Genomic DNA, 10641 nt, shown 5'->3' on the forward strand with positions numbered 1-10641 from the left:
ACTAGAAAATAGTTACTAGTAGGTAATAAGGGCTACTAGAGTCATCATTGTAATCTAGAAATATAGGAAAGTGGTTAACAAAAATAAAGACATTTAAAAATCATAGAGGTTAAAGAAAATTCGAATGACGAAATAAGGTCCTTGAGAACTAAATTTTGTAATTACTCGTGTTATTTTTATTTTCCTCAAAAAGAAGTTTTAATGTTGTGTTGCTAAAAGCAATCAAGACTTTTGACACAGATTGTTCAAGGAATCTGAAAAGAAAAATTGTCAAAAAATTTGATATTTTATTCAACCCTTTTAAAAGTAATCAAATAGATATTTCAATTTCAAAGATAATCCACAAAAATTTAATTTCCGATTTATTTTGATTCCCTTTTAATATATACATTTTTTTTAAAAAAAATTAGGCTAGTTCTCTAGTTTGGTGAAAAGTGAAAAACAAATTTTGGTTCAATTTCTAGGGGTTTAACCCACATCAAAAAAAAAAAAAAACAAAACATATCAACGTAGTCTAACTCCAAACCGAGCGTTTTCCGCTCCATAACTCCACGTTTCCGTCAATTCTTAGGAGGAGACCAAAAAAATTTGGCCGCAGCCGCCATTGATGTTCATCTTTCCTCAAACTCTATTCTTTGCATTATAGGTTTAAAGGTATTCTCTGCACCCCAAATTTATCTAAATCTTAGCAAATTCCAATTTTTTGGATTTTAACTTGTACTATTTTCAAGTTTCAATCATAAACTCTAATACCCATTTCCCTAAACTAGCATGAAACATCTAGATTGTTGTTTGATTACTCATTATTGATTGAATATTACGGAGTTATGCTTCAAAGATTCAATCTTTATCTTAGACCCATTAGTTGGTTTTCAGTAGTTGCTCATAATCTCTCTTTTTCTTCATCTAGTACTTCAATTAGTTGTTCTAGCATTAATCATGGTAATAATAGTTGTGATAATGGTAGTTTCAATGCTAAATCAAGGATTAAGCCTAAGTTGGAAGAACCAGCTTTGATTAAACTAAAAAAAGAGAGAGACCCAGATAAATTGTTTAAAATCTTCAAGGAAAATGCTCATAATAGTCTTGTAATTGAAAATAAGTATGCTTTTGAGGATGTGGTTTCGCGGTTAGCGGGTGCAAGGAGATTTGATTACATTGAGCATTTGCTTGAGCATCAAAAGTCCTTGCCTCAAGGTAGGAGGGAAGGTTTTATTGTTAGGATTATAATGTTGTATGGAAGGGCAGGTATGATTAAACAAGCCATTGATACATTTTATGATATGCACATGTTTGGTTGTAGAAGGACTATCAAATCATTCAATGCTACATTGAAGGTATTGACTCAATCCCATGATTTGGGGGCTATCAAGTCATTTATTGAAAAAGTTCCTTTAGAATTAGGGATCGAGCTAGATGTGATATCGGTCAATATTGTTATTTGTGCTTTTTGTGGGATGGGGTTTTTGGATAAGGCTTATAGAGTGATGGTACAGATGGAAAAAGCGGGCATATCGCCTGATGTTGTCTCGTACACAACTCTTATATCAGCTTTCTACAAGCATGATCGTTGGGAGGTTGGAAATGGTTTGTGGAATCTCATGGTATATAAAGGATGTTATCCTAATGTTGCTACATTTAATGCTAGAATTCAGTTTTTGGTGAATAGAGGGCGAGCGTGGCAAGCCAATGACTTGTTGGGATTGATGGAATATTTAGGGATGCAACCAGATGAGGTTAGTTATAATTTGGTAATCAAGGGGTTTTGTAGGGCGGGATATTTTGATATGGCCAGAAGGGTATTTTCCGCCTTACATGGTCGGGGTTACAAAGCTAATGTTAAGATTTATCAAACTATGGTACATTACTTATGCAAGGCAAGAGATTTTAATTGTGCATATAGCATGTGCAAAGAATGCATGAAAAAAAATTGGGTATTGAATGTAGATACCATTTATACATTACTTAGAGGTTTAAAGAGTATAGGAGAAGTACAGAAGGCTAATATGATTTTAAGTTTGTGTCAAAGAAGAAATCCGCCCTTTTCTGCGAGGCAGCTAGGTGAATTTAAAGCTATATTAGCAAAACATTGAAGTTCGATGAGACGAAGTATACATATCAAATCACCTTCTACTTTGTCCACTAATTAACATGCCATTACCCGACTGTCAAGTGGCTCCTGCCTACGCAGGGGACTCTGTTCATTGAGTGATTATTGTCATACACTGTTTCGTTTATGCTGAGAGGGTTTGCAGCATAAGAGGCTTCATGGGCTCAAAAAATCTGAGGGACAATAGTTATCTGGGCGTTCGTGTTTTTTCAGCGTCTGGTTCGGGTTTCACCTTTCGAATGTGGTAAGTTGCTGCATTTGCCTTGCTGAACAAATTTCTCCATATTGCTTATAAGGTTGATTGCATGGAAAATCATGCTAGTTTTTCCCATTTTGACAGGAATAGACGATTCAATACTATTAATAGTGAGAAAGAAATTAATATTTTTTTATTCACTAATTTGTATGGTAATGGTAACTTGATGAACTTTTGTGCTACACATATCTCTATGTCTCTTACTACTAAATCTTTCTTGTAATTTTTTTATATTTGTTAAGCTGAGAGTAACATCTGTTTCCAGATTTGGGATTTACCAGTAGCAACAATATGCAGCTATAGAATTTAGCTGCTATTCTAGCTAATAAATGATTATTCTTTTTCTTATGCCGGTGCTTTTCTGCTTTCTCTTATATTTGGTACTGATAGATGTAGTTAAGCTAAGGTCAACCACCATTGTGATTAAGGATAATATATCTATCTGTTGTTATGAAACGAGGTTAGGCTTGATATTGAGACCTTATAAGGCATTGCTTCCAAAATTTTTATATATGATTTGCTACTAGGAGACTGAATGCAGCTTGCACTACAATCTGGTTTCTCTCTTGTGGAACCAAATTATCATTGAGTTTGGGCTGAAGTGTGTACTTGCTAATTTGCTGTTTTTTGTGTTTCGTCAATCTGGGGTGTTTCTTTTCTTCTAACATTTCTTTGGAAGAAGGGTTATGTATTTAGTGTTGATAGCTGCTCATACTAATCAGTGAATACTATCAGTGAATTTAAAGGATTTCCATTAGCTTAAAATAAGAATTATAACCAATTAAAAAATGAGAATCTTTCTTTAGTATGAATACTATGAATATGGTGATGTACGTGTCCTTGTGAATGGAACAACTGGGGAAATGCGAGGCCTCTGAAAATAGAGGTCTTCCAGTGTAGGTCATGATGTTCATGAAATTCGAAGAGAAGGAAAATCTGGCACTAAAGAAGAGGAATTTTAGTGTTGATGGTGGATTGGTGGTAATGTTATACTCGTTGATGTTGATGATGCCACAGTCACTAATAGTGTCAATGCCAGAGGGCTGAATTGGTGTTAGCTGGAGAGGGTGAGGGAAATAGTTGATTATATGACGGAAAGTTGACAATATCCTCTCATCTTCTTATTTGAGTTAAGATTTGGGAAAGATTTCATTTTTAAAGAAGACAGAACATTGTGGGACTACTTGTTCGATATTTACGTGTAGGTGTTGTAAGTTGTAGCTTGTGTTTTTGTCTCCTTTATATTCCAAAGAGTTTCTTTTTCCTTCCAGGGTGAGTGGGTGACTTAAAAAGTACCTCAAATCTAAAAATCTGGAAAGCTGCTTCATAAAAGGAAAACAAATTTCTGATTTTTAATTCAAGATTACCTTTTCTGAAATAAAATGGGTTGAAGATGCATGTTGGAGATTGCATACTGTCTTCTTGGGGGTTTTGGAGAACTTAGATACCTTTTGCTATTTATGTGCAGTAATTTAGCCATCCTAGCCACCTAAGTGAATATTTTCTTGCATGGGACAAAGTACATCAATTTGAGTTTGAAATTTTTTCCCCTAGACGTAGGAAAAGATGTAACATTATATATTGGTAGCCTGGAGGTATCGCTAAAAGTTGCATTTTTGAAAATTCAAAATATCTAAGATAACTTGTAGCAATCAAAATATGACGTAATGAATTATTGTTTCTTCTCGTAAAATTTAAGTTATCAATACAACTGATATGGGTTGCTACACTTTTTCCCCTCTGTTCTAAGGAATATGAAGCTGCATGTGGTATCCATCTCCCATCCTTGCATAGGAAGTAATAGCCTGTTTTGGCTGTCCCTATTTTGTTTCTGCTAAACTTTCTACAAGCATAAAATGAAAGGGCTTCAGTCACAATTTTTGATAAGTTTCAATGTTATAGATTCTTCTTCTAATTGATTCATAATTTTTTTTATCTTGTATGAAAATTGTTATACAATGGAGAAATACAACACTTTTTAACTGCAATTCGTTCTCCTGAAATGTTGATAGCAACATAGAAACTGCGTTTGATCATGGAAATGCCAAGCTTCTTATTTTTTCACTCCCTCTCTTGTTGTCTCTTGTAGGGCTACTTGGAGGAAATGGGTCAAATCCAGCGTTTGTATTTTTAAATCCCAAATATCTTCATTATTTTATTCATTTTCAGAGTAAATAGTTTCAGATTCTATAATCATATAATTGGTCATATCCTCTATTGTGTTGGCTTGCAAATTAATGACTGATACTAGAAAGATTTGGAGAGAAAAACTACTTCACGTTTTATTCAAAATAAATCCTTCTAATACAGGAAAGATTTGGAAAGAACCAATCTCCCCTCCCCTCTCCTTCCCTTCCCTTAACATTTTATCCAAACATAGTGTAAATTGCTTTGTGATTAAAGGCTTATGCTAGACAGAACTGCTGGTTATAACAATTACTGACATTATGACGACTTTATCTATGCCTCCTCTCCCTATATGTTAAGCTTGAGATGATGAATCTAGTCATCGTATCAGCAAACACTGCAGAATGTTTATCACACTTTTCTAGAGGATAGGAGTTTTCCTATGTGTAATTGTGCTTAATAATTAGATAGAACCCGTGCGATGCACGACTTTTGCCAAAGGCTAAAAGTCAAAGAAGAATAAAGATGAGTTGGCTATGTAACTGGCTCTGTACAGGATATAGTCTTATCTCTAGAGCATGATATGGCGTTCCCTATGTTATTTGGACTTTAAAATTAACTTAAGCACACGTGTTGGATCCTTAACACTTGGACGTTAGTACGACCCTATGACACTTCATTTAGTCTCATATTGTTTTTCACAAAATAGTCAAGCTGGACATAAGTATCTGAGTCCAAGTAACATAATATGTGCCAATAGCTATTGTTATAAAGTTTTTCTGCAGTCTTGTGGAAAAAAGTCTAAATTTTTTTCCCTTCCAGAACTGTTAGGATTAAGGCTTTGATATTGTTAAATGTTGCATATTTAATGATTTTTCAGGTTTATTTTACTGTCAAGAGTCCCTTCTTGCTGCTAAAGATTACTAATGGTTGCCAACACTACCAGATAGAAAATTTTGAATGCATGACTCATGGAACTCTTGATGGGAGTTGATTGTTATCTGCTTGTTTATTCTTGTCTAACAAGAATTGAGGAAGATAGTAATAACATGTTATTATACCTTTACACACTTTCATTACAATTACAATTACTATAGCTTTGTTGGAGTGCTGACACTGCTCTGTTTTTTTTTTTTTTTTTTTTTCTTTCTTGGTAATCTTTAAGATGGGTGGTCTTTAGATAATTCTACTAAATTTCCGTCTTTCATTTTGTTCGTTATTCTAGTCAAGGGTTTCAAGTCTAGAACACTTGGTTCCTTTAGAAATTTGTGGAATGACTTGAATATTTCTGGTAACTTATTTGTAATGACTAACAGCTATTTCCATACCTTTAGAGTTCCAGTTTTCTGCCATTTCTATGTCGCTTTATGTTTCAGAAATCAAAGAGGAAGTCAAGTTTTCTGCTTCAAAATTTTGGATGTTGATAGGGTACAGCTACTACTTGATGAAGAAATTTCACAAGCATTTATTTTTGTCACTGGTTCCAACGGCATCTGACACTGGAGAATGAAGTGTTCCTTTCTGAATCTGAAGAAGTATGTCGATATAAAGATCTCAAACTTTTAAAAGGGTTGAATTTGGTGATTCTGAGTTCATCAAATATATGATTGGAACGGCTTTCTGGAATTGTTAAATATCAGGGTTTAAATATGTCACCTAGATAACTGAAGATGGTGGATAGTTGAAAGCTGATGGCTGATCTGTATTACATTTCATTGATCCAGTGATTCAGAACTCATTTTTCGAGTGCCTTTTACTCGGTAAGCTTCCAAGTTCCAGTATATAAATTTTTTGAATCTATGGTGTAACTTCTTTCTATGCTGTTCTTCAAAGCACTTTTGTATCGTACTTGAGCAGTTTGAAAGGGTTTTGATTGATTCTTGGTGTCTTAGAAAAATTAATGATTGACTGAGTGACGGACTGGTCTTATTCGATCAGGCTTGAGAAAAATTATCTGAATCTGGATTAGAGGTGTTCAACGGGGCGGGTCTACCCAACGGATCAAGGGTCGGGTTACATTTTAACGGGTTGTGTCAATACTGGCCTTTGTGTAAAGGGCCGGGCCGGATAATTATAGGAATTGGTTGTAAAAATATTTTACTACTTTTTTTTTATATTTTTATATGATATTATTATATACATAGTTGAATTGACCCAACGAGCCCATAAAGTATAATAAAAAAACTATTTTATGAACTTTAAAAAACGGGTCAAAGTGGATCGTATTTAAACGGGCTTTGACCTGCCCCGGTCCGTTTAACATTTGACATGACCCACCCCAATCCGGCCCATTTAAATTTTGACCCGGCCCCGCCCATTGAACACCCTAATCTGGATTAGCAGATGCCTGAAGTTGTGATCTTTGCTTGCTCTAGTATGTTTCTAAAAAGCATAATTATTGTCCTCTCTGCCTTCAACATTTTGGGTGAGCAGACAAGCATGTAAACCAGAGGATGTTATGAAAGTTATAGCTACAAGTAGCGGCAAATAGGTTTTTCAAACTAGATGTGGATCGAGTCATTTCGGCTAGTTTATTCTACTAGATTTGGGATCAGTTTGAGTCTATTTAATTTGTGTCAGAATCGAGCCTCTTGTCAATCTACTAAACATGATGCAAAAATACATGTACGCAATTATTACATTGATTTTCAGGCTTTCAGCTCAGAGTTGGGTAATTCAGAATTGGGATGTTAGTCGGTCACAAGTCAGTTTTGTTCGGTGTAATATCGATTGAGCAAATTCGATACAGGATTGTTGAGCTGCATGCATAGAGTAAAAAAAGGGGTTCTCGCATCTCATCGGCCGCGTTGTAAAGGTTTTCAAAATAAACGATCGATATTTCCCTCGTTATAAAGGTCTAAAAAAACTGCGTTTTTGGGTCCTATCAAGTGATATCTTATGGTTTCGACCGATATTTAGGCGCTTTATTAACCGCATGACTCCTGTTACCACATTAGCATTCCGTTACCATAGTCGTGACCGTTACCGCATTTTCACGCTATGGCTGTGTGAGAGCCTAGTCTAGCTTATTAGCAGTCCTGTCAGCCTCAATACTTTATCTACTGCTCTCTATCACCCTTTAACTTTCTCTGATGACTTCTGATTGAGCCCTCGATAATTCTTCCCGTCGTCATCCAACCCATTTATTTCTTGAAGAACATAGCAAAAGGAAATTCAAATGTACGGTACCCACAACCAACTACTGTATCTGTTTTTGTTTCACAGTAGTTCCTTTGGCAAACATTTTGACTTTTTGACCAAATTTCAACTTACTTAATTTTGTGTAGATTAGCCTTTGTCATAGCTTTCAAAATAGAAGCCATTGTTTCTGCTACTTTAAGTTTCCTGCAGCAAGTGAACCACCCCCAGAAAATTCCCACCTACCCTTCCTTCCCCCTCAAATACCCTTCTATGAATTGTTATTTACATTTTCTTTTGTAGGTGTCATTTATACATAATAATCTGTGTGTTCTTCTGCTAATATCATTGCTTAGATCGTTTCGCTTCAGTGTTCTGAGCAAGCGCAAAATAAATGGCTAAAGAAGGCCTCTCGGCTGCCTTTTATAAGGTTAATCTGCATTGCCCTGAATGTGCTGAAAAGATCAAGCGGCCTCTTCTGAAAACACAAGGTACATTTTGCTACTTTCTTTCGTCATTTTTGTAAGGAAAAGTCAAAAAAAATAATTTCTTGGAATGTGGTACGTATTAAAGCTGATTATTTAGAAGATGTCGAGCCAAATCAAATTTTTTTCACGTCTAATACGTGTCATAAACAAAGCTTTTGGTTCTATATTCCTGACTCTCCATGGCAGTCCCGATTCCCGAATGTGATGATTTTGGAACAAATGTCGTATTTGCCTCTGATACCATCAACCATGTCAATGAATCAACTCAACTAAAAGCTTAAGCTTATAGTTATTGGCCCCAACTTATCTTATATAATCTATCAGGATGGACTAATCAAAGGCCGTAAAGTATGATTGTGATACATTTCTGAATCTTGTTGCGCTTTGCAAAACCATGCAGGAGTTCGTGCAGTAGACGTCAACTTTGAGAAGAGTGAAGTAAAGGTTGTTGGAGTAATCGATTCAAAGAAGATCCACCAAAGAATTGAAAGATTGAGCAAGAGGAAGGTGGAATTGTTAAAAGTCGAGGCCAACTTCAAACATACTGTAGTTGTAGAAAAAGTCGTCAAGGAAACCAAGGAAGTAAGTAATATCTTCTCATCCTGCATTGCTGTTGCTTAGTCAATTACTAGACGACCCGTCTTTGAAATGCCTGTGCTATCTCTACACCTTGTGCCTCAAATAATAAAACTATAAATTTATCAAACTAAAGTATTTCCCATTAGAATAAAGTACTTTAATCGTTAAATTTTACAATATTTTGCCGAAAAAATTATCAAACTATAAATTTTTGGGCTGTTAGTAATGCGATGCCTCGTGTTAGTCTCTTCACACTCCGGTTGAACACCAGTCGTCTGACCGTAAAATAAAAATGAGACTGGTCCGTTATATAATGGTCATTTTTAACTGATTTGAGCTTAACATACTATAAAACTCCGTTACATAACTTGTGATGTAGAATCATGAAGTATCAACAATTCTTAGATGTTATTGTAACTTACTAGTCATTATAATATTTCTTGATTATGTATTAAATTTTAATTGTCCCGTATATCGATGGGTTAAATATTTATAGTTCTTTAGTTTCGGATTATAATGGACTATTCATGTAACGTACGTTTACTACCAAGGGTCAATCGGAAACAATCTAGTATTATCATTAGTAAGGGTAACGCTGCATACATCCGACCTTTACAACCCTCATCCTAGATGGAAGCCACTTAATGGCATTAGAGTAATGGAACGTGTAGAATGTATTAAATTCTAAGGTCTAGTATAATTAATATAAATATATGCTCTGGAAAATTTCCGATTTAAAAACTCACATATGTGAAATGGGTTGTAACACTGCAAGGTGCCACGTCCACGACATTCAACTATTAACACAAACACAATCACCAATGGCATCTACGGTTTTTTTCTCTGCATGTGACTTTTATAAGTTCTCTAATGTAAAATGATATGTAGCGAAAACTTTGAAGCTACCCTCAATTAGTTTTACATAATAAGGGTTAATTGGTACGAGGTTTTTTTGTGGATTTTGCAGCCAGTAGTATTCAACCATACAGTGAAGGCACATTTGCATTGTGATCAATGTGAAGCTGATCTTCGTCGGAAGCTATTAAGGCATAAAGGTAATTATAACTTAATTACATCTCTATTAATTTCAAGCTTTTTCTTCACAAATAATAGCATGAAAATTGAGAATCCAGGTTGGAGAGTAAGTATCGTTTTCTAGGAAAGATCCTGAGTTGGATTCTCACTTAGCTCACTTTTATTTGTCCATTCTAAAGATTATTCTTCAATTCGGCATTGGCACACAGTTTAGGATGTTCTACAAGACTCATTTGCTTCATAAATCAAGTCTTTGTTACTCTGGCGCTTTATTTTACTTCAAGCATCATGTCAGATCCTCGACACTATTTTAAACTAAAGTTATCCATTTTTTCACAAAGTAGTTGAGTAGGATACTTGAACATGAATCCGAGTCAAATACTGAAACCTAAGTCCGAGTAGGATAGGATGAAGTAGGCACATTGTGTTTCCATTTGTTTTCAATATGATTGTATCAAATTTGTTCATGGCAGGGATATATAACGTTAAATCTGACATGAAAGCTCAAACTCTCGCAATTGAGGGAACCATTGAAGCTGAGAAATTGGTGAAGCACATACGAGAAAAGCTTCACAAACATGCAGAAATTGTGAAAGGCAAGGAAATAAAGAAGGAAGAGAAGAAAATAGAGGAAACTAAAACCGTGACAAAGGTTGAGGAAACGAAAACCGCAACCAAAGTAATCGGTATCGAAGAAGTAAAAGAAGTACAAGAGAAGCTTAAAGCTAGCAACACTCCGTATATTATCCATTATGTTTATGCCCCTCAATGGTTTAGTGATGAAGATCCTAATGCTTGTTCTATTATGTAAAAAGTACGAGGATGCGAGCTTGAGTCAAAAAATAACCATTATGTCTGACCTTTTACAATTTATTTGTAGAAATTTTCTACTTTTATCTTATAGTTTT

The 10641-nt window shown here is 35.0% G+C and overlaps 1 protein-coding gene across 7 annotated transcripts; it reads left to right on the plus strand.

Moving 5' to 3' along the window:
- Positions 1 to 436: 436 nt before the first annotated feature.
- LOC130809744 (heavy metal-associated isoprenylated plant protein 4) lies at positions 437 to 10634 on the plus strand. Of its 7 annotated transcripts, none has more exons than XM_057675529.1 (6): positions 437 to 654; positions 4456 to 6253; positions 7988 to 8122; positions 8520 to 8701; positions 9666 to 9753; positions 10207 to 10634. In XM_057675529.1, exons 3-6 carry the CDS (start codon positions 8026 to 8028, stop codon positions 10542 to 10544), a joined length of 705 nt encoding a protein of 234 aa, XP_057531512.1. In that variant the 5' UTR covers positions 437 to 654; positions 4456 to 6253; positions 7988 to 8025; the 3' UTR covers positions 10545 to 10634. The 7 variants fall into 7 exon arrangements, 3 of the variants coding, with proteins under 3 accessions (XP_057531512.1, XP_057531511.1, XP_057531513.1); XM_057675528.1 differs by having other exon boundaries at positions 482 to 2354; XM_057675530.1 differs by lacking the exon at positions 437 to 654 and having other exon boundaries at positions 2097 to 6028; positions 6134 to 6253.
- The last annotated feature ends 7 nt before the right edge of the window (positions 10635 to 10641 follow it).

The sequence above is a fragment of the Amaranthus tricolor genome, chromosome 4 (genome assembly GCF_026212465.1).
Source record: "Amaranthus tricolor cultivar Red isolate AtriRed21 chromosome 4, ASM2621246v1, whole genome shotgun sequence".
NCBI classification, from domain to species: domain Eukaryota; kingdom Viridiplantae; phylum Streptophyta; class Magnoliopsida; order Caryophyllales; family Amaranthaceae; genus Amaranthus; species Amaranthus tricolor.

Excerpts from the sequence above, each read along its gene's own strand:
- LOC130809744 (XM_057675529.1), top strand. The coding sequence starts at position 8,026 with ATGGCTAAAGAAGGCCTCTCGGCTGCCTTTTATAAGGTTAATCTGCAT. Across the intron at positions 8,123-8,519 it reads GCCTCTTCTGAAAACACAAG|GAGTTCGTGCAGTAGACGTC; the intron begins GTACATTTTGCT and ends AAAACCATGCAG. Across the intron at positions 8,702-9,665 it reads TCGTCAAGGAAACCAAGGAA|CCAGTAGTATTCAACCATAC; the intron begins GTAAGTAATATC and ends TGGATTTTGCAG.